Source organism: Trifolium pratense, linkage group LG7 (genome assembly GCF_020283565.1).
Source record: "Trifolium pratense cultivar HEN17-A07 linkage group LG7, ARS_RC_1.1, whole genome shotgun sequence".
Taxonomy (NCBI): domain Eukaryota; kingdom Viridiplantae; phylum Streptophyta; class Magnoliopsida; order Fabales; family Fabaceae; genus Trifolium; species Trifolium pratense.
Genome location: NC_060065.1, coordinates 45,258,987 through 45,283,291, shown reverse-complemented (window position 1 = coordinate 45,283,291; position 24,305 = coordinate 45,258,987). Strand labels below are relative to the sequence as shown.

General features: G+C 33.1%; 2 protein-coding genes and 1 non-coding gene across 3 annotated transcripts; 2 read left to right on the top strand and 1 right to left on the bottom strand.

Moving 5' to 3' along the window:
* The first annotated feature begins 8,291 nt into the window (after window positions 1-8,291).
* Window positions 8,292-8,364, top strand: TRNAA-AGC. The gene has a single exon. It is a non-coding gene; the product is annotated as a tRNA-Ala (tRNA).
* A 1,862-nt stretch (window positions 8,365-10,226) lies between these two features.
* LOC123899507 (21.7 kDa class VI heat shock protein) lies at window positions 10,227-12,357 on the bottom strand. Its single transcript, XM_045950655.1, has 3 exons — window positions 11,880-12,357; window positions 10,648-10,958; window positions 10,227-10,405 (listed from the first exon to the last, which is right to left on the bottom strand). Exons 1-2 carry the CDS (start codon window positions 12,187-12,189, stop codon window positions 10,690-10,692), a joined length of 579 nt encoding a protein of 192 aa, XP_045806611.1. The 5' UTR covers window positions 12,190-12,357; the 3' UTR covers window positions 10,227-10,405; window positions 10,648-10,689.
* Window positions 12,358-15,431: 3,074 nt separating this feature from the next.
* Window positions 15,432-21,573, top strand: LOC123897317 (formin-like protein 5). Its single transcript, XM_045947908.1, has 7 exons — window positions 15,432-15,981; window positions 16,099-16,412; window positions 17,519-18,092; window positions 18,483-19,302; window positions 19,517-19,722; window positions 19,902-20,137; window positions 20,429-21,573. The coding sequence occupies exons 2-7, from the start codon at window positions 16,269-16,271 to the stop codon at window positions 21,407-21,409; spliced, it is 2,961 nt and encodes a 986-aa protein (XP_045803864.1). The 5' UTR covers window positions 15,432-15,981; window positions 16,099-16,268; the 3' UTR covers window positions 21,410-21,573.
* The last annotated feature ends 2,732 nt before the right edge of the window (window positions 21,574-24,305 follow it).

Genomic DNA, 24,305 nt, shown 5'->3' with positions numbered 1-24,305 from the left:
TATTTTGATAGTACTCATCGAGACAAATCTAACAAGATCTCGTATACTAATATTTATTTTTATACATTAGTAAAAATATATGGTCAAAGTAGCTTATATAAATAATGCACACGGTCAAATTGTGACAATTATTTTGGGACGAAAAGTATATTTTACCATAAGAAATAAGAAATGCAATTTGTCAAAAGGATATTAATCTAGTTAATAAGAAGTAGGCTCGTATGATGTAGATAGTATTGTGATTTATTTTTTTTGACTAAAAATTATTTTCGTTGTTGAACCCGTAGAATCTGGATACAAGAAATATAAGAAAAAAAGTATATGGATAGTAAAAAAAAAATAAAAAAGCAAAAAGTATATGGATCTATATTGAGAAAATAAAAATTTAGTCTCATATTAATTAGATATGCGGTCTAAAAATAGTTAATCAAAAACTGTAAATCATTATTTTATAAGTCAATTTTGTGATGATAAGTTAAACATAACATTAAAAATCACATGGTTCAAGTGAAAAAAACAAAACACATGTCTCATGTTTTTTTTATCGTAAAAAAAAAGTGAGCATGAATTTTTTTTTTCTTTCATTTGAACCATGTGATGCACATAACATTTGAAATGAGGTATAATCCAAAAAGAATTTATAAAAAATAACATTTTTTATTTTAAAAGTCGATTTTGTAGTATGAATTAAATCAAATATAAAAATTTAAGGCAAATGCTAAAACTTAACAATTCAAATTTAAAACATAAAAATAGTCCCCTTAAAAATTTAAATTTTAGGTTTTTCAATGTTTAATATTGCTTTTATTTTCTTCTTTAGTTCTTTAATAAGTGCTTCAAAGACACTTGTTAGTGAGATCCAAAACTTAACATATATACCATTTTCTAGACTACATTGTGTCCCTTTTTTTTTGTAACCCCTTTAATCTTTTTTTATACTAAAGTATTCACCGCGCGTAACTGCAGAGACTAATCATTTCGAGGTAACTGAGATCCAATTTAAGAGGTTGACATCTCCCAACAAATGTTGCTCCATACGCACCGGCCGGGGATCGAACCCAGGACCAAATGATTAAGGGGTCCAAGTATCTACCACTTGTGTCACACTAGGTTGGTTAACCCCTTTAAATATTTACTTACAATAATCTTGATCAGTTTGAATTTTTTTTCTTAAATCTAATAGGCATTAAAATTCTTGGAGAAGATTAATTAGAGCGATGATTAATGACTAAATTAAATACTTATACCAATCTAGTTACATTTATATGTACTATAGTATGATTTTGGGTGAACAACCATTTTCTTTGGAAAATGGTAAAACAAGTTGGACCCCTAAATTATATTTTCATTCCAAATCTGAAGGAATCTGTGACACAAATAAAAGAAGATAAGTTCATTCTTGTTTAGCTTACAAATAGGAATAAATTAATTACAATTATTCCCCTCACAACTGTACCAGGATCCAACATACTTCTTCCATAATCCAAATCCAAAGTTTGCCAACCTGCTTAATAATAATAAAGAATTATTTTTTCAGTTGCTTAAGATGAGAGTAAAGAATTGTTCCCTCATTTCCCAAAAAAGTTAGTAAAATCAAAATGGCAACACTGAAAGCAAGTACCATACAATTCCAAATGATACATCAATTAGTTAGTGTTTCTATTCACTTCTAGGTACTAAGCTGCATTCCTTGTCCTTTTTATATGACCCCCTTTTATTAGGCTTCTTCTTCAACTATGCTTATGAAAATTGATTTATGGTCCTCTTAATTTGTACCTATAAGAAAAAAGTTTAGTCCCATGGATGTGTATTACTAGGATGTGGATTGATTGCAGTCTCATGTAGTCGTGCAGTTAGTAATTTGGGACCATTCGATTGAAATCAAACGATCCAGATTTTAACATCAGAATTTTTTATTTAATTAGGATAAAAAGTTATCTAAATCTCTGAACCATTCAATTTTGATCAGACGGCTCTTAGATACTGATTGCACTTCAACTGCAACCATTCTGACTACATCTAATCCAATTCCATATTACTAAACTATAATGAATTCAAATTGTCTACGTTTCACAATCCCCGCATTCATTCAATCGATATATTTGATATTAGATATTTTGATATTATGTTTAATATTTTTGTCTAAAAAATAATTAAAATCTAAATCGTCTGATCTTAAACTATAATGTGTCAACTATATAAATGCCAAATTATCAAATTCATGGGATCCAAATTCCACTAGTAGTGAATGCCAAATTATCAAATTCATGGGATCCAAATTCCACTAGTAGTGGACATCATTATCCATGTTAAAGTGGAATAAAGGTTAAAATTCTTTGTGTCATAATCTTACTCTAGAAGTTCGGATCTTGCCCTTAAGCACAAATGGACTGTCGGCAAAAGTTTCAAGCACCAACACCAATCATACACCATTTAATTAGGCTTTGCTAATTGACACTATATAATAGTATAGTACTATATACTATTGGAGGTTACTCACTATAGTCTATAGATATCTTAATTTCAGTTATAATGTGTGAAAATGGGTGGGGTTGATTTTTGCTACAATTGTTAATAATTAGAAAAAAGCAGCCTATGTAATTTCTTTTGCTAGATTATTAAGCAATTCAGTGCATAATGCATGCTTAAGCCTGTATAAAAAATCAAGTGTTCCATTCAAATGCAAAAACTTATATAGATCAATTAGGGTTAATAATTTTTTTTATCAAGTAGTCTAGTGGCTTAAAATACCACCTTTAAAGATGGATAAGTGGAGTGTCCGGGATTCGAACCCCGACTCTTGCATATAAAATGTTACCGATGTCCCTACCATTTGAGCTTAATTTTGTGGTAATTCTAGAGCCTAAATTTTATTTTTATCAAAATCACATTAATATTGTGATTTTGTCAAAAAAAAAAAATTATAGTCGATTTTGTCAAATTAATCGTGATACGCATTAAAGAAAATATTACAGAAAAAACTAATGCTTAATATACATTAAAACTTTAGTGTGGCCCTAATTAATATGACTCTAATGAGTTGCTGATCTACCAAATTACACAAAATTGATGACATTGTAATTATCATTTGGGGTGAGTTAAACAAAGCTATTTTGACAATAAATAAGTGCTTGGTTACATGATTAAGGATAGTACCTTTCATTTCAATTTGTTGGTTAGTGAATGATGGAAGCATGGAGCATTATTGTTTGTTTGATGTGGCCTGTATGCACTCCCACCGTTATTATAGTTTAATTAACGAATCCAATGTAGTACTATAAGACAAAAATGAGTAGAACAATTAATTAAACATGGTCAAGCACAATTATTCAAACATGTGCACGGTAGTGGTTTCTACACGTGTCATGTCATGAATGAACAATTTTTATGCAATAATCAATTATAACCGTTGATTTGAGATCAGATAATTCAAATTTAAAATATAATTTTATAAAGTAAAACGATCTCGACCGTCGATCAGAGATTAGACGGTGCAGATCAGTTAAAGCACTCTGTTTCAACTGCTGGAAATTTGTTTCCATAGTAATGTTAAAGTTGGTTGAACAAATTGAGTCTAGCACAGTTTAGTACTAGCACCTGAATGTTTTGGCCTGCTTGGTTTTGGGAATGATATAGAAAAACTGATGATAAATTGATAATGATACCATTAGTCCATTATTATGCAATTCTATGTTTGTAATTGTTTTGACTTGAAATGATTGTCTATTTGTTGTACATAGTACATGACATTCATTTTTTAGTTTAATCTTGCACAAGTACAAATTTTACATCTCCTATGAGCTAAGGTGTGCTAGTACCAATGTCAGACATGGTTTTTGGTAAAAAATATCGGATAGCTGAAAAGTTAGTTTATAGCGGATGAACTTATATTGGATAGAGCTTATAAGTTAACTTTTAGCTTATAGCGAATAAGCTAGCTGATTAAATTTGTAGTATTTGGTAAAATTAGCGGTTGAACTAGCGTATATGTATGAAATGACATAAAAAGATATGTTTAATTAATATTTAATTTTTTTTTCAAGTAAGATGTTAGGAGTAAAATTGGAAGAAAAGATAATAAGTTATAAGCTATAAGCTCATAAGCTACTTGAAATAGCATTTGAAAAAAATTGCGTGTTAACTTTCACAAAAGCCTGCTGGTTGGGGTTAATATCTCTGATTCTTGGTTAGGTGAGGCGGCGTCAGCTCTGTGTTGTAAAGTGGGAAAAATTCCTTTCCTTTATTTAGGCCTTCCTATTGGGGGTGATCCGAGGTGCTTAGGTTTTTGGGAACCGGTTTTGGATCGTTTAAAGAATCGTTTAGCGGGATGGAGGAGTCGTTTTCTCTCTTTTGGTGGTCGTCTAGTTCTGCTTAAATCTGTGTTGACCTCTCTGCCTGTCTATGCTCTTTCCTTCTTTAAGGCTCCCTCAGGTACTATCTCTTCTATCGAATCTATTTTGAATAAATTTTTTTGGGGGGGAAGTGAGGACTTTAGGAAAATATCTTGGATTAGCTGGAAAACTATATGCTTACGTAAGGAGTATGGGGGTTTGGGGGTGAGGCAGCCGAGAGAGTTTAATCTTGCCCTGTTATGCAAATGGTGTTGGAGGATGCTAGTGGATCGAGAGGGTTTGTGGTTTCGAGTGTTGGCAGGCCGTTACGGGGTTGAGCGAGGCAGGCTGTGTGAGGGTGGAGCGCGTGGGTCTACATGGTGGAAGGAGATGGCGCGTATTCGGGATGGCGGAGGAGAGCTAGGGGGAGGGTGGTTCAGAGAGCATGTTTCGAGAAAGGTGGGGGATGGGTCCGACACTTTTTTCTGGACCGATCCCTGGGTGGATGGAACCTCGTTGTAGGAGCGGTTTGGGCGGTTGTTTGACTTGGCAGAAAACAAATCGGCTTTAGTGGCTGAGATGTTTATGCAGGGTTGGGGGGTTGGAGGAGCGGCGTGGGTGTGGCGGCGTTAGTTGAGGGCGTGGGAGGAGGAGTTGCTGGGGGAGTGTCAGTCTTTACTTCTTACCCTCTTTTTGCAGGACCATGTTCCAGATATGTGGGAGTGACAGTCTGACCTGGATGACGTTTATACTGTTCGGGGTGCATATCAGCTGTTGACAACACAGGATGTTGTTACTTTGGATGATGCGTCAGGTCTTATTTGGCACCGTCAGGTTCCTTTGAAGGTTTCCATCTGCGCCTGGCGACTCTTGCGGGACAGGTTACCTACCAAAGCAAACCTGGTTACTCGAGGGGTTTTATCTGAGGCGGCCCATCATTGTGTTTCTGGATGCGGAGAGGTTGAGACGGCTCAGCACCTGTTCCTTTCTTGCAGTACCTTTGGTGTTCTTTGGTCTCTTGTTAGCTCTTGGATTGGCTCTTCTTTGGTGACAGCTCAGACTATTCCCGATCATTTTGTTCAGTTTACATACTCAGCAGGTGGTCTTCGAGCACGACGTTCTTTCATGCAGCTTATATGGCTGGCTTGTGTGTGGGTAGGCATGGCAACAGAACCCGTACCCGCGGGTACCCGCCCGAACCCACCCCGAGTTTGACGGGGAAAAACCGATTTGACTGGGTTTGGGTTCGGGTTTGGGTTTTCCCCGATTTCAAAACATGGGGATGGGGCGGGTAACGGAGATATTGATACCCACCCCGAACCCGTCCCCGAACCTGCCCGTTTATATAAAATTACTATATTTTGGAATATTGGTTTGTACCGGTACTATTTTATGGTTTTGATAATTTTGGTTTGATATTTTGGAATATCATTTCATTTGTATGTTTAATGCATTGAAATTTTGGTTTGTACTTTATTATTTGAAATTTTTTGTATTGTATGTATGTCAGCGTTTAGGAAAATTTAGCGTTTAGAAAATTTTTGGGTTCGGGTAAGGTTCAGCAGGGCAGGGCAAGGTTCGGGGATACCCGAACCCATTTGGGTATACCCGAACCCATTTGGGACGGGGATTGGGTTCAATTTTTCATCCCCGTCGGGTAATGGGCGGGGAACGGGTATTTATCAATGATTCGGGTATGGGGAACGGGGAAGGTAAAAACCGTACCCGCGGGTACCCATTGCCATGCCTATGTGTGGGTTATGTGGACCGAAAGAAATTCCTGTTTATTCAGAGGCTCAGCAAACACAGTGCATCATATGTTGGACAAGATCAAGACTTTTCTTTTAGGTGGTTGAAAGCGACGAGTAGTACTTTAGCTTTGAACTGCCATAGTTGGTGGTCTAGTCCTATGTTTTGTTTGGGTTTTGTATAGTTTCTTTTGGTCCTTGTATTTTGACTTTTTTGTAACGTTACTTAGTCTTCCTTGGTACGTCTTGTGCTGAGTAGACTTTTGTTTATATAAATATCTCATTTTGGCTTGTTCAAAAAAAAAAAAGCTATAAACTAGTAAAATAAGCTATAAGCTCTTTTTAAAAAAATGTTACCAAACTGAACTTTTAGCTTAAAAGCTATAAGCTAGCATATCCGTTTGGCCCAACTTTTTTTAAGCTTATTCAAACAGCTTATGCAATATAAATTAAGTTTTATGCTATTTTATAAGTTCACACTAGTGAAAATTGTAATTTTATAAGCTATTTTATCGTAAACTACCTTGACAAACTTATAATAATATATAAAAATTGCATAAGTTGACGGATCCAGAAATTTTAGTAAGTGAGGTCAAAATTATAACGTAAAAAAATATAAATTGTTATTTATATAATTTTAACATTTTCTTATACAAAATTACTTATTTTGGTTTATTAGTCAATACTCTTAAGATACTCATTAGTATTATAAATTAGTCTTATTAATTTTATATTTGTCTAAGAATATCTTAGGATTTATATGCGGTACATTTGAGTAACTTTCTCAAGATTTAATAGGTCTTTCTCCAATGTGGCTCCAAATTAAAAACTCAAGTCATCCCCTGCATATATAACCTATATAAGGCTCTAAATTGAAAATCCGCACATAACACATAAAATCTCAAAAATTACTCTAGATGACACAATTGATAAAAATTCAACTCAAATCCCATGAGGACTCGGGTTAGAGTCCCCCTACCAATATTAAAACTTTGTTGATGAGAATATATAACTACGTTACGTTATGCATTATGAGTCTTTCGATTTTTCTTAGCTTCGATGAAAACATGATAACTAACTCATTTAAATGTTTTTTCATACCAAATAAAAAAACATGTTAAGAATCATGATATAAAAAAAAAAGGGAGAAACAACTTGTACATATTGAAAATAATAGAAATGGTACAAATGAAAGAATGAATGTTCAAATGAGTTCAACTTATATCTTATATACTAACTAACCAGCTTAATTATCAATATTTCAACAATAATGCACTGTTACTATATTTTTTTTTATAATGGAATAAATGATCGAACTCAAGATCTCAAACATACTACCCAAATCCTTCACCACTAAGGGTCCGATTGGTTCGAGGTAGATGGAGGGGAGAGGAGGGGAAGTGAGAGGACAATCTTGATAAAAAAAAATTCTTTTTATTAATTTTTTTTTATAAAAAAAAGATGTTTTTTTATTCTTGAAAAAAAATTAAAAAACAAAAACAAAAAATCTCAATTATTAGATAGATTTGATTGGTTAAAAAAAACGTTTTGAATTGGTAAAAGGAATATTTTAAATTGTGTGGGAACATTTTAAAAAAAATTGTTTTTTTTCAAGAATAAAAAACGTTTTTTTAAAAAAAAATGATTTAATAAAAACAAATCATTTTTTTGTCAAGATTATCCTCATCACCTCCCCTCCCCTCCGTTTACCTCGAACCAATCGGGTCCTAAAAGAAATAATGAACTATTATAATTAACAATTTAAGTAGTAATTTCTTTTAAAAAATAAACAATTTAAGTAGTAATTTAATACTCCCTCCGGTCCTTTTTATAAGGAACACTTAGGGCAAAAAATTTGGTCCTTTTTATAAGAAACTTTGACCAATTTTCAAATGTTTTAAATGTTCAATTTCACTTATGCCATTATTTATTATGAGAGAGAATTTAAAAATAAGTAAGTTAGTTGAATAAAGAGTAATTAAATAAGGGTATACATGGAATAAATTAAAATTTATAAGAGTATTAAATGAAAATAACTATGTTAAATGTGTTTCATTGGTCTGTGTGATTTTTTCAAAGTACTCCTTATAATAAGGACCGGAGGGAGTATTAATTAATGACATTTGATAAGAACACACCTTAACGTTTGGTGAAATGTACGTATTATACAATATAAGTACAAGTATATACGCTGGCAAGATAATAACAGGTTGGGGATGTAGCTCAGATGGTAGAGCGCTCGCTTAGCATGCGAGAGGTACGGGGATCGATACCCCGCATCTCCATAGTTTCGCTTTTTTACTTTCTTTTTTTCTTCTAAATATCAGTTTTACACGAATGACGAAACAGTTGAATTGTCGCTATCTCTGAAATTAAGAAGCCAAAGTTCTTGTTGCACGAAAGTGACGAAACATATCATTAAAAGCTTTGTTCCATTTCTGATTTCTTCAACAAGTGTGTCTATATAAAAGACCAACTTTTATTCTCCTTTTGGCTTTTAGGTGGGAACTAGCTAGAAATGCAGTATTCTTCATATAAACCATAGAATTTGTCAAGTAATAAACCACCAATGGAAAAATTGAATCGAAATCAGGAGGACATATTACATACTAATCTAAATCCCTCATCACTAGATCAATCCTAGTGGCTTATTACTAATCTAATTTAATTGTGGTTGAACCGATTAAATCATGACGTCAATTTTCATTGATTCCATCTTTAAACCGGTTATGAGAACATTAGTTCTAGTATATTTTTTTCCATAAGTGTTTCTTGACAAAATATTGAGGGTCAAAACTACGACTATCGAACCAATTGTTAGTTGATTCAGTGGTGATTGACGTTGAACTTGGTAGGGAGGACCACAGTTCGATCCACCACAACTGTGATTGGGAGGGGGGCTGAAACCACTTGATGCCAGAACTAACTCTCGAACCAGATTAAACTGGTGGTGAAAAACAAAAAAAACTACGACTATCGTTTAACGACAACTAGAAAATAATAACGCTATATATATATATATATATATATATATATATATATATATATATATATATATATATATATATATATATATATATTGTTACATCACGGCTCTTCTCTTAAACACCATAGTACACTCACTCTCTAAAATAAATATTTAACTACATTTCACAACACTCTAAAACAAAAGTATAAAAAATAATAAAAAATCAAATACAAACTTAAATTGTTTCAATTTAATACATTTTTTAAGAAAAAATTAACACTCTTATTTTACAATGTGTGATTTTTACAATGTGTATCATTTCACCTGATACCAACAAACTTACCTAAGTAGAATTAGGTGAAGAGGAGACATGAGTTGCAGGGATGGATTACATTGTTCCATGCCAATAGTGATCAATACAATATGTATCATTTTAATATGCTTAATGCTTCCACCAATAAAATAGCTGTATAAGTATAATAATATTTCCTTTAAATGTCATGAGATTCACATTTAGCAAACAATAAATATTTACAACCACTTATAAACCCAAAAATGAATGTTATCTAAAAAATGTATACACAATTCAGTATTCTTGGCTAATATGTTAATGAAGCACTCCATCTTTTTTATCTTCTTTTCAGTATGTGATCAAATGTTCACGTAACATCCATTGCAACATTAAATTTTTTGTGCACTTATGGGATATGGGACCAACCTATATTTATGTGTCCAAAACTTACCAGAAGTTACAGTCTTATTAATTAAATGTAACTTTTTTGTAGATGACATCATGACACTATTCAAAAATTCAGTTTCTAGATGAAGAAAACAAGACCACTTTTCTAGTTAATTTGTAGAAATAGGTTTTAAATTGTAGTTGCAATCATTGTCACGATCTTTCGATATTGTAAGAAAATCACACTAAAATGTTGTTGAAGTACCCTTTATCACAATCACATTGCAGTCGCAGAGACATTAAAAACTTTGATGTCGTGGTCTAGATTGCGGCATTGAATTTTTTAGTATTTGACATGTTCAACTTCTTTTCTATATTTATGCTTTGTTGGAAGAGGATAGAGATCGGGATTTTAGTGCATTTTGAATTTGCAGCAGTATTGTCAGAATCATGACGAGGTGCTGTGATATTGACAAAAGTTGTAGTCTACACTTTAGAGCTTCAACAAAATCAAAGTGTCTAACTCACGATCAATCCAAACATACACTTAGTTATGATAAACAAGTTTCATTTTTCAGTGCAGCCTACACTTTAGAGCTTCAACAAAATTACGGCGTTAAAAAAATTTCCTTTGCTAGTGTAGTCTACAATAGTCCCTTGCTTTGTTCTTTGATGATCACTGCAATAAAAACAAAAATTTATAAACATTTAAAAAAAAATTTGTTAGAACAAAATTGCATTGAGTTTTATACACAATAATTTTGTTTTTATTCCCTTCTTTTTGCATCTATATTATATATTACAACATCACAAAGCATGCTCATATACTTACTAATATTAAATTTTAAATTGATTGATACTTAAAAATTATAAATTTCTTAAATATTTGGTATCAATTTGCATAGATGGTTACAAACTCACTTTTCAATTTTACATTGTTTCTTCTGCAAGCATGATTGAATCTCAAGCAACACCTTTTCCTTGAGCATGATCAAAACCCTTTTGGAATTTTGGTATTTGAATTTCTAAAAATATATCATTATATATGAATGCTTGTATATTCTTCCAATCAGCATCCTCTGGCATTTCAAGCCTTCTTACATATCCATTTTCCCACCAATGACCACACTTCCAATCATTTGCCTTTAAGTCTCTTTGTTGCTTCCATGGTCCACTAATTTCCACCACCTTCCCTTTGTCAACATGAACTTGAATGTTATTTTTCCCATTTCCTGTTTGACAAATCACTCATGTCACAAATGTTTTCACTAATTAAGCAATTTATTTAAGTATTTGAATCTGTGGAAATTTTGACCACCACTTTAAGGTGTGTCCCGACATATGCCAGTGTTAGACACCGATACAAGTAAAATAACACATCACAGGTATTTACATTCAATTGACCACTTCTATTTTTCTACATTATTATTCGTGTCTAACATGTCAATATCGTGTTCGGTGTTAGTAATTATATCAGTGCTTCAGGGTATGTTTGGGTCAATGATTTTGGAGCTAAGAGTTTAAAAGAGCTAAATCTATATTTTAATAATATTTGAGATTTTAAAATAATTTAAAAGAATAACATGATAGAGGGCCTAAAACATTTCAATCACAATTAATTTGATTTTAGAAAATTTTATAGTTTCCTTAATTTATAAAAAATAAAATAAAATAGACCTCCCTTCCTTCCAAAATTCTCCAACCTAAAAATCCAATAGATTTTGTCTCATCCATTCCTACAATCCTAACTACTCAATCCATATAAGAAGTTACATGTTATATAATTTCTACCCTTGTTTCAAATAATGGTATGCCTGCAAGTTAAATGAATAATTTCTCAAGTTTTAATATACTTTTTACTTACTTATTTTTTCATGTCTTAAAAAAATGATGATGTAGTTTCATATTTTCATATTTGTTTAGCAAAGATTTATTTTAATTACAAAGATTATGGAAATGAGAAATGAAAATGCAAAGATAAGCACAAATTTACTTTACGAAAACATTTTCAGTTTTTAGATAGCTCTCATCTGTGTGATGATTAATACCACGCAAATCATCACACAGATGATTGACATCACATTTTTTGTTTAAATTGAAGTGAAAATGAAAACAGAATACATAAAAAGTAAACGCGTTTTAATTTTTCTTACCAGGTGTTTCTGCTTTTAATATATAACCTTCATCTGTGTGATGCCAATCCACAGTGCTTTTGTTAGAGTTTCTTAGATGAGATAACAAAACATCTGACTCAAACTCCCATAGAGGAAATGCATCAGAAGGATCAAAGAATTTTCCAAACAACATTGGACTAAAAAGTGATCCATCACCAAAAACCTTATGAACTATTGGATTAGCCATACTAATGAATCTTTTGTAAGTTTCTTCTCCTAATGAAACACACCATTTATTTGGAGTTTGATCATCTAAAATCACCTCAATCTTCTTGTTAGAACTAGCCATATTTCTTCTCACAAAGACTCAACAAAATTATGAGGCTTTTGGTAAGAGAGTTTTGTGGTATTTTTCTCTTATAGTGAAAGAGAAGCTATTTTTCATAATCAAACATATAGAATAAATTCCTTTGGAATTTTTTAAGGCTGTAAAGATATAATGGAATATTTTCTTTTCTTCTTTTCAAAGAGAATATAAAACATGTCATGCCTATTACGTATGGTTAACACAAAGATATGGAAAAATTGGAAAGTGATACTAATCAAAGTTAAAGCTTTGTGATAAGTAATGGATGCTCTAGCATAATCAAAGAATTATTTTAGGAGTATATGCTATATTGTAATTAATTATGTGTATATAATAAACAATAATTATACAATTATATCAATGCTCACACACACAACTCTAGGTTTCCGGGTTGAAGCCGAATGAGGCCCTTCAATTTAACAATATCGGTATTGGCAGTTGATCTTATGGTTTTAAATTGCGGTCCGCATCCATAATTGCGTCCATAATATTGTTGATGCGGCAGCCTCCACAACCGCATCGATCCGCAATCGCGGTGTGATTTTTATTCACGTGTACGACCGTAACGTAATCGCATCAGATGATTTCAATCATGTTCGTTCAAATCTTTTCACCAAAAAAATAAAATTTATGAACCTCGAATCCTAATTTGTTCCAAATCTAAAGAAAAATTACATTTAACAATCTTTCAACTGTATGTTTCAAGCACCTTTGAATCTGTACTTATTAAATAAACTGGGACTCTACCATGGAGGGTAAAAAGTGTAATGCATAGTGGTGTCATTTTAAATAATTTGTGAAAATACAAAATGATTTTACGCCGCAATAGCTGCATTGCGCATTGCAGCAACCACAATCATCACAATCTCAATGACTGCTGCCCTATAACCACAATTTAAATTATAATTCTTAAATATGATGAGTGAGTCCGTAATATTTTAGTCAAAATATTAAAGTATGTCAATATTTTCAATTCGAAATGAATTTATAAATCTTGCCATCGAATCTCAAATCAACGACTGAGATTGTTGCACCCTAAATAATTAGATTACTGCTTTGAATGGCCAATCACTAGATTAGATTAAACAAGTGGGACATGTTTTGTTCTATTCAATGAATGTTCAGTAAAACTTTAGTTAAGGATTACTGTTTTCACAGATTTAGCACCTATCTCTCAAGATGCTTTTTTAGCTGTTTGTCACGTGTAAGGCATGAGAATAATTGATACTTATAATTGCCTCTTATAAGATTGTTTGTACATGATAAATGAATATAATTAAGGACTTTGACATGGTGATTACTTTTAACAAGATCATCAAATTGTGAACTATTAGAGATTAATTATATTGTGTTACTAATAGTTAGTACTTTCCAATAACTTATAGTGATTTTACATTTGTGATATTTAGCACCAATTGCTTCCATTAACTGTCAGATTCTTCATGATGTGCCTCTCCACAAAGCAAAGCTGTGTGAAAAGAATCATGCATGCCTTGGAAGGAATATGGATGACTTTTGTCATAATTAATGCCAATTCATAATATATATATATATATATATATATATTGTGGTAAGGACAAAGAGTCTTTAATTTATGGCAATGAGCTTAATAGGCATTGTTAATTTTTCAGTATGGAGCATCTTAAGAGACTAGCTTTTTTGTTTGGGCAAAAACAAGCTTTGGTATCTACTTGATGGACATTAGAATTTCTACACCATCATATATAAAAAAATATTATAAAAAAGAAATCTACACCATCGAATATATTATTATACAGTATTAATAACACTTTGAATGGTGAGCCCTTTACCAATAGTGTCTTCATATATTTTTATTTTTTTTATAAATAAATAAAATTTTGTACATCATTAGAGTTTTGGTCTGGCAATGAATCAAGATTTGAACGATTCAAACAAGAATTTTGAACTTTAAAATATTGGGCCAAAAAATTTCAATTTTTTTTTCATTTGGTTATAAATATAATAGAATAATTAAATTTGAAGTATTTCTTTAGTTCAATTAGTAAAGTTAAAGGACCTAAATTCTTCTACAGAAAAGTTCAATCGTTGACATAGTAATGTTTAGATTTTTTATTTATTTTTCATAAAATTATATATAATTTTTTTATTTTATAAGACCTCACAATAAAATTTGTTTTGGTCCTTTAACTATATTGACCGCCCTAAGACATATGTATAATTAGTATTTGGAGAAATACTTACACACACATGAGCAAAAAAGATTAAAGAAAAAATAACTAAATAATGTGATAATATTATTTTTGCTTTAATTTGTTTTATAAGTGTGTGTTTAAATATTTTTCTCTTAACTTTGTGTCCAATTGGGTTGGTTTGGTGGTGGTATTGGCTTAGGACCTGAGAGAGTGCTCCTCTTTAAGCTCTCAGGTTCGATTCTCTTTGGTGTCAATTTGGGTTGGCTAATTTAGTTTCTTAAAAAAATATTTATGGTTACTGGCCTAGATGCAATCTTAATGGGTCCACTCCATTCTGATTCGTCGAATACAAGAGCTTAATTATAAGCATGGATTGAGTCGAGCACATGTGGCTGGAAGGCAATAGAAGCGCAAATTGATTAGTTAATCATAATCTTATGCAAAAAAACTTTTATCATTGTGACTCTGGAGATGCCTCCTACAGATCTTCAGAATATCTTCTTTGACTAGTTAATCATTATCTTGTTGTTCGTCTACCCTTTGTTCATGTGTAATTAGAAGAATAAGAAGAAGAACTATCCAATCAATTATCATTTTTCCTACAAAGAAATTTTCACAAATAGAGAATATGATTATGATTCCATCTTCATTGTAAAATAAATAAATAAATAAATTCATATGAGAGATAAAAAGGTTATCAATTTTTTAAAAAAAAAATACATTATGGTACAAAATACATTATGGTACAAAATATTGTGTTATATTCAATTGCTACATAGTGATTTAATGAATAATGCCTTCATTATTATTTTTATTTTTTTTCTTTTTTTTTGGTACAATATTATTATTATTATTATTATTTTTATTATTATTATTATTATTATTATTATTATTATTATTATTATTATTATTATTATTATTATTATTATTATTATTATTATTATTATTATGTTTTGAATGATACATCCAAAGATAGAATTATAGTAAATAAAAATGAATCTTTTTAGTCAAAAAAAGTAATAAAAATGAATCTCTAATCTTTACAATGCTACGGTTCATAATTTTTCAATTAAAAATTAGAAAATTTTAAGGAAGAAAAAAAAATGATTTGCAGGAAAAGAAAATGAGAGAAAAAGAGAAAAGCATAAAAGGAAAAATCTGTGTTCCTTCCTGAGTAGGCGCCAACGTCCTAATAAAACCAGAACAATTCATAGGACGGCCCTTTGCGTGAAGGGTTCTCGCGCCAAGAATTTTCTCATCATCATCATCACAATCCTTTACACAGAAAAAAAAAATAATAATTAAAAATCCATTCACCAACTTCATCATCATCACTAAATTGTTACAACCTTAAAAAAACAAAATCATTGTGTTACATTTTCCAACATTATCTCATAATCAACAACATTGTCACATTGTCTTTTGTTTCATTGATCCATCATTGTCTGTGGAAACCGGATATCCTGTGCACGCAACAGCAGGTGTGTTTTATGTTCCTTGGATTGCATTGGATTGGATCTTTGTCACATGCCAAAAATATATATACACAAAAAAAAAGGACCCCTTTTGTGAATCTTTGCATTCACATTTGAAATTTCAGGTTGGTTTTGATTTATTGTTGTAACAATTATTAGTTTTTATCTATTTTGATGATAAATTTGCAATTTTAGAAAATGGGTAAGTGATTTTATGCTTTTGGTTTTGTACGTGATGCTAGAATTTTGATTCTTGTTCCTAAATCCTTGGTGGGGATTATTGAATTTGTGCCTTCAAGAAAGTGATCATAGCTATAATGAAAAATGGTACCTTTTTTGTTGATGAGGGCAATGTAGACATTTTAAGGGCTTTGGAAGCATATGAAGGACAATGTTAATCATTCAACAATAAATGGATGTTATAAAGTCTACATTTTGCCTTGTTTTGGTTCTTAATATTGTAGCAGTTATCAGCATTGAAGAAAAGAAGGAAACAAATGAAGAATTCATTAGCAGATTATTTGATCCTGAATCTGGATTATTGGATGAGGATACGGTGAGACTCACTTCACTAGTTATTTGCATTAGGCAGCTTTTTTAAGTTCAAATACTTTCATTATTTGCAATTATTGTGGAAAATTAAAGTGAACATGAGAGAGTAACATGCCTGTGATACTAAACTTGCATCACACCCTATTGTTTGTTACTCTCTTGTAGAATTTAGGTCGAGTCTAACTCATCCTTACAAAATCAACTTGTAAGGTGAGGGGAATCTATGATATCTAATCATACACACCCCCAAGTGTGGTATGATAACGGGTAGCCTATTGGATTTTAGATAGTTCTCATATTATCTTGAAATTTGGGTTGAACTTAATTCAACCCTACAGAGCCAGCTTGCAACGTGAGGGACGTCTCCTATATTTCATCACACACCCCCTCACGTTCAGGACTAGATATATGGAGTGTGATTTGATATTGAGTGGCCCAATATATCTGGGATAGGTTGTGATACCATCTTAAAATTTGAGTTGGATGTAACTCAACTCTGCAAAATCGGTTTGTAGGGTGAAATATGTCTCCGATATAATGTGACACTTTCAACACTTTATATGGTCAGGGTTTGTGTTCTATTCCATTAGTTGCAAAATCTAGTCTTCCAAGTGTCTTGAGGATTGGCAGATGTTATATAATGGCAATGTTTCATTGTATAACATGATTGATCATGTCATGTTTTCATATGAATATGAATGATTTCATAAGATTTCGTTAGGTATGTAAACTTTTTATTATGTTCTGTGTCAAATTAGGCACTAAATGGATCAAAAAAGATTTTGTGATTTAAGAATATATCAATGCTTCTACTTAAACCAGATTACTGTGAATGAGCATGCACTAAGCTTGAAAATTTCCTAATGTAATTATTGTTAAAGTCACTTGCCACTAAGTTAGAGTGTATGTTTGGTATCAAGGTGAGTATGCCAGAATCACGGTGACCCACCGTGATTTTCCAAAAGCTACAGAGTATATTTTCCGCAAAATCACAGTGAATCACCGTGATTCTGCTACATCCAACTTGATACCAAACATAGGCAAAATGCTTTCATTATCTGATAACGATTTCAATGGACTCTAAAACTGGTTATAGTTTCATGGCTGCAGGCAGAGATACTATGGATAATTTGTATGGAAGATTTGATTCATGTAAGGAAAGATATTGGAGATTTTGGCTTATGCCTACCAAAGGAATCACTTAGTAGTAACAATGAAATTAGCACCGAAATTGGTTCAATATCAAGAGAAAACATACAAAAAATTATCAGTACTTGCAATCCACAGTTGAAGGAAAACTTTCTTAACTGTTTGAGAAAAAACATTGTTCTATTCCAAGATGATGACTCCAAGAATTGGAAAGATGGTTATGAGGGATCAGGTTTATCCAGAAGATATCTACGTCGAGTTTCGCCTCGACTGTTGGGAGAAAAGAAAGATAATGATAATGGTGACAGTGATTCTGATTCTGATTCAGATAGTGATTCTGGTAAAAAGTCGAAGAAGACGTCTGATTCTGAACACGAGCAAGCAATTATTCATGCCATGATTGTAACTGCAGTGGTGACATTTATATTTGCAGCATGTGTCTTTTTATGTATTTGTATGTATTGTGGAGGTGGTATAGATAGACAGACCGATGAAAGGCCGCTTCTCAGCATGAGCATGAATGATTATTCTGTTGGTACATAGCAAAAAAACATTCCTTCTCTCACAAGTCACACCTTGTTACTATGATATATGGATATATGCAGTTTTATTCCATTTGTTTTTTCTCATTCACAATTTTGGTCCCCTATTTCGAAATCCGTGATTTTAGTCCCTTGATATTTTGATGATGTGACACCGTCTAGGTGGATTCTGCAAATATGCCACATAAGTACATCTCTTACCAAATCATCAAAAATCAACCGTAACTATAGGTGGGAAAATGTCACATATTTTGAAAAGCGGGGGGACTAAAATATGGAGGGACCAAAATTGTAGAATGCGACTAAATAGGGGGATTGAAACTGCAATTAAGCCTACGATGATATACTAGTCTTGACATGATGTACTTGAATCTTAATTGCAGGTTCTTCTTCAAATAATAACCACGCAAACATTTCACTAACCGAGGAGCAACTTGGAGTTCAATCAATTAGTAATGCTTTTCTTGATGACAAATTGAACTCAATGAAAGAAGATGCCGCAAGACCATCATTTGACCTTAAACCTCCACCTGGTTCTGCAAGACCATCACTTGACCTTAGTGCTGCAAGACCATCACTTGACCTTAAACCTCCACCTGGTAGACCATCACTTGACCTTAGTGCTGCAAGACCATCACTTGACCTTAAACCTCCACCTGGTAGACCATCACTTGACCTTAAACCTCCACCTGGTAGGGTAGGATCTAATATTCCACCTTTGAAGCCTCCTCCTGGAAAACCTGATCCTCTTCCACCGGAAATAGCACCGGATCAGACTTCCGATAATGCCAATAATCGCCCGCCTCCTCCTCCTCCTCCTGGACTATCAATGCCTAGCAGTAGTGGCCCTCCTCCACCTCCTCCTCCAGGACCACCGAAGCCTGGTGGTGGTGGCCCTCCTCCACCTCCACCGCCGAACGCTGGAAATGGTGGTCCTAGGCCTCCACCACCGCCACCATCTCGTGGGAAACCGGGAGGTCCTGGTCCACCACCGCCTCCTATGGGTGGTGTAGGAGGTCCTCCAAGACCTCCACCATTTGGCAAAAAGAGTGCTAAACCTTTACCTGGAAAAGGTGGGAAGGCTGAAGATGAAGGTTATGGTGGTGCTCCTAAAGCTAAGTTAAAGCCTTTTTTTTGGGATAAGGTTCAAGCAAACGCAGATCAAACCATGGTTTGGAATCAACTCAAAGCAGGATCATTCCAGTGAGTGATCAATCTCATCCTTCTTTTTTAATTTAAGTAGTACTAATAACTCCGAGGAGATTTAAACTTTGTCCTATAAGATTATAAGATCAAACTTTACCGTTGATCAGACACTTCATGGACTCGTCCTTCTTTTAATGTAGATACAAAATAATATACCATTGACTCGGGTGTTACATTGCTAATATTATTGTTAATTATGAATATTTGACAGGTTTAATGAAGAAATGATGGAAACACTTTTTGGATATACTAATCCAACGATGGAAAAAGGCAAAGGTGGACTAAAGAAAGAGTCTGCCCGTGCTTCTTCCCCTCAGTTTGTCCAAGTAATTGACTCAAAGAAAGCACAAAATTTATCAATTCTGTTGAAAGCGTTAAATGTGACATTAGAAGAAGTTCGTGATGCGCTACTTGAAGGTTTTTTTTTTCCTGTTCCTTCAATTTTCCGACACTACCACGACACCGACATGTGTAGTTACATTCAATTATTCATTTTCTCAAAAAATTATTACCAGTGTCGACTTGTCAGTACCGTGTCTAGTATCTATGTATGTGCTCCAACTGTATGATAGCTTTGAATGTATTTGATTGAACAGGAAATGAGCTCCCAACAGAATTCCTTCAAACACTGCTGAAGATGGCTCCAACCCAAGAGGAAGAGCTTAAACTTAGACTTTTCAGTGGTAGTCTTTCCCAACTTGGCCCTGCTGACCGGTTCCTGAAATCCCTGGTTGAGATTCCTTTTGCCTATAAACGAATGGAAGCATTGCTTTACATGAGTTCTCTTCGAGAGGATCTCAAAGCTACCCGAGATTCTTTTGCTATTTTAGAGGTATGTTCTCTAAATATCATCACACATTAGCATTGCTTATATACTCTATAGCCGTTATCTTGCATTATGATCATGACTGCTAAGACTGAAACATGTTTGTTGTCCAACATATGTTTGTTGTCTGACACGAACACGACACATGTGTTGCTAAGCATTTATTCATTTTCTTAAATTATTATCAGTGTTTGTGTCAATGTTAGTGTTCGTGTGTGATGTATTTGTGTTCGTGGTTCATTCTTTTTGTTTATCAAAATGAAAACCAATTTGATTCATTCATTCATCTCATGCCAGGTTGCTTGTAAGGAACTAAGAAGCAGTAGACTGTTCCTCAAGCTTCTAGAAGCAGTTCTAAAAACAGGAAACCGAATGAATGACGGAACATTCCGTGGAGGCGCACTTGCATTCAAACTTGATACACTACTAAAATTGTCTGATGTAAAAGGAGTAGATGGAAAAATCACACTCTTACACTTTGTTGTTCAAGAAATAATCCGAACCGAAGGAATAAGAGCAGCTCGAAATATGAGAGAGAGTGCTAGTTTCTCAAGTATAAAAACTGATGACCTTCTCGAAGACATTAATCAAGAATCAGAAGAACACTACCGCGAAATGGGTCTTCAAGTTGTTTCGCGTTTAAGCACTGATCTTGAGAACGTGAAGAAAGCAGCAGCATTAGATGCTGATGCTTTAACAGGAACAACAGCTAAATTAGGCCATGGTCTACTAAAAACAAGAGATTTCGTAAAGAAAGAGATGGCGGAAAATATAGAGAATGACAAAGGGTTTTATGAAACAGTTAAGAGTTTTGTGGAGAAAGCCGAGGGTGATGTCACGGGTTTGTTAGAAGAAGAGAAGAAAATCATGGCTCTTGTGAAGAGTACTGGTGATTACTTTCATGGGAGTACAGGGAGAGATGAAGGGTTGAGATTGTTTGGAATAGTACGCGATTTCTTAATAATGTTGGATAGAGTTTGCAAAGAGATTCAAAAGGCACCGGCAACAAAGCCAGCACCAAAGAATGCGAAACAAGAAGCGGAAACAAAGAATGTGAAACAAGAAACAAAGAATGTGAAACAAGAAAGTGAAAAAAAGAATGTGAAACAAGAAAGTGAAACAAAGAATGTGAAACAAGATACTGCTGGATCTAGAGGACCACCACCACCACCAACCACGAAAACTCGTCCTCCACCGCCTGATATTCGGCAAAAATTGTTTCCGGCAGTGGTAGATAGGAGAGTGGATGATTTTAGTTCAGATGAAGACAGTCCATAGGTTCAATTCAAAGTTGGAAATTGTTGTATTGTATACTATTTTTCCTTTTTTTGGTCATGTCAGTACTTAATATTAGCATTGTTAGAGAGACATGACTAATTGATGGCTTGTGTAATTTTTTGAAAGGGGTGATTGTGTTGTTGATTATTGATAACTTGAATGTATGTAGAGACATGGTTTTGTTGAATTTCTTTTTGTAGAAAAATGGTTAGATTGTGTTTCTTCAATTCTTCTATAATGGTTCAAGTTGCATAGCATTGATATTTAATGTTCTTCAAACTAAAATATTCAAATGTGTAGTTTTCAAAAAAATAGTCAAAAAAAATAACAAAAGCTTTTATACATGTAAAATAAGAAAAATCAAGTTTTGTTGAGTGCAAGATTTGAAACCCAACTAAAGAAGAATATGAGGCTCTTGTCTTGACCGGCAAAGCAAACATCTATAAAAAAAATTTGTGAGAATCAAATATTATTTGCACGTAATTATAGAGATTAGTATCTCGATTAGTATCTCGAGTTGGGTAAGACTGCAAAGGGTGACAAAACTTTCACTCATGAAAATTTAACATTGCTGCATTCTCAGGGCTAAATTCGAACTCAAGACCTCTGATTAAACTGGAAGAGATGGCTTACTATCTCATCCAAATGCTTTTGGGTCAAACATTTATAATTAATTTGTTATATATTACAACAAATTATTTTACGCTATTGTTTATTTGATTTTCCTAACTGAATGACATGTACTGCTTCATTTATATACAATGAATATGGAATCTTTTTGTTTTCTTAACTCTTTTTTTTTTTTTTTTTGTAACAGTTTTCTTAACTCTTTTACTTTTATAAGTATGATCTAAATTTCATATAGTAAAAATACCACACAATTATTTGTCGTAGTCATTAATATAATATAGGCGACTCCACTTATACAATTGGTAAATTTTCTAAACAATCTCGACCATCAGTAAAGATCAAATAATTAAAAGGCTTAAATGCAGTTTTGCCCCCCTGTTTTGATTAAATCGGAATTTTTCCTCCCTTATGTGTGCATTTTATATGCTTGTATGTGTCTGAGAATTTATTTTTCTCAAGACTTTAGGAATTTATTTTTTCCTATTAATGTGAGACTAAATTTGCTGCTGCAAAAGTCTATGATGTACTAACACATCTCTTCATATTCAAATGGCGGACTCCAAAGATTATTTTAGCCAAAATTTGCCAAATGGTGAGATTGTTGGGTTTTTAGAGTGTGGCTTCATATGCTAAAATAAGCCTAAGAACATGGTGTGAATTCTTGAAATTCTGGCACGTAGTAATGGAATGTTCTATGCAATGTTCTAAGCAATGTTCCAACACTAAGAATGTTGAATGGGATGTTGGAACATTCACAGATACACTAACAGCGTAACAAATAAAAACAGACAGGAAATAAAAGACACATGATATTTGTTAACCCAGTTCGGAGCACAACAGCTACCTACTCTGGGGGATATCAATTCAAGAGTGAAATCCACTATAATAGCCCTAGTCCTAAGCTCTCAGCAAACCTCCAGTTTACACTTATGACCTAGCAACTACCCGTGTTCTTTCAACCTAGGAACTCCTAAGTCTGAGATCTCATCTCACCTCCTACCTAACCACTCAGCCTAGTGATTACAGTTTTAGCAAAGTATAAATGTTTGAGAACACTCTCTAAAACAAAACTACCTCCGTACTTCAAAGCTTAGGAGTAGTTCACAAGAATACAACCCAACCTATGTCCTAGACTTGCACAAAGATCACGCAAGGTAGGCTCACAAAAGTTCTAACACAAAACCCTTACGCAGCACACTTGCAGCAATACAATAATAACACACACGTACAAAATTAGGGTTTACAGAGAAGCTTATATACTTAGGTCTATATTGGCTTCTTCAAGTCTTGGGCTTCAAATCTTCTAGAACATTTCCAGCTCTCGTCCATGCAATAGAATAATAAGTTTCCAAAAGCTACTCAGATACGTTCTGAAAATATACACGTGAGAATATTCTGATCATGCATACGTGATTAGAGCCAGGAATAAAGGCGTGGATTCCATATATAGAAGATAGCGCAATAATGAGACGCGCGAACAAAGATCCTGGATGCGTATCCGGATGTTGAAGCATTGCATCCAACATTGTCACACAATATTGTTTTACCAAAATAAGTCAATCAACAAAACATTAACAATCTCCCCCTTTAGCGAAATTTTTGGCTAAAACAACTTAGGACCTCATGGACAAACAACCATAATACAGCAGGCGTGAAATTTTTAGATCAACACAAACACACAAATCGTAAAACAAGTCACACAGCATACTGTCATATATTGTTTTATATATGACAGTTATTAAGAAATTATACTTTCATTATTGAACTTCCAGTTGAAATAAATCAGCCAATGCAGCACTTGACATGAAATCTTAAGCATTTGTATCCTAGAATCGTAAATGACAGTATTTTTTTTTTCTTTTTTCGAAATGCAGGTTCTTAATACGCTCAACTTTAAAATGCAAGTTTTGAAATATTTTTTTATATATGACAGCTATCAGAAAAATGTACTTTCATTATTGAACTTTCGGTTGATATGAAATCAGTCATTGTTGAACTTTCGGTTGATATTGGTCATTTAAATGCAAAACCAAACAATCATCAAGTAAATCAATGTCCACTCCTTTCAACAAAAAAAAAAAAAAAAAAAAGTAAATCAATGTTCACCGCAAAAAGCTACTAGAAGTTGTGAAATGGGTGGCAGACACACAAATCACAAATATGAAATGGTTAACATTCTGGCAAAAAAGGCTAGTCCAATTTCAGACAAGCAACAATTTGAACCTCTAATGGAACAAGAATTCACATTCAATTAATAGAGGAAATC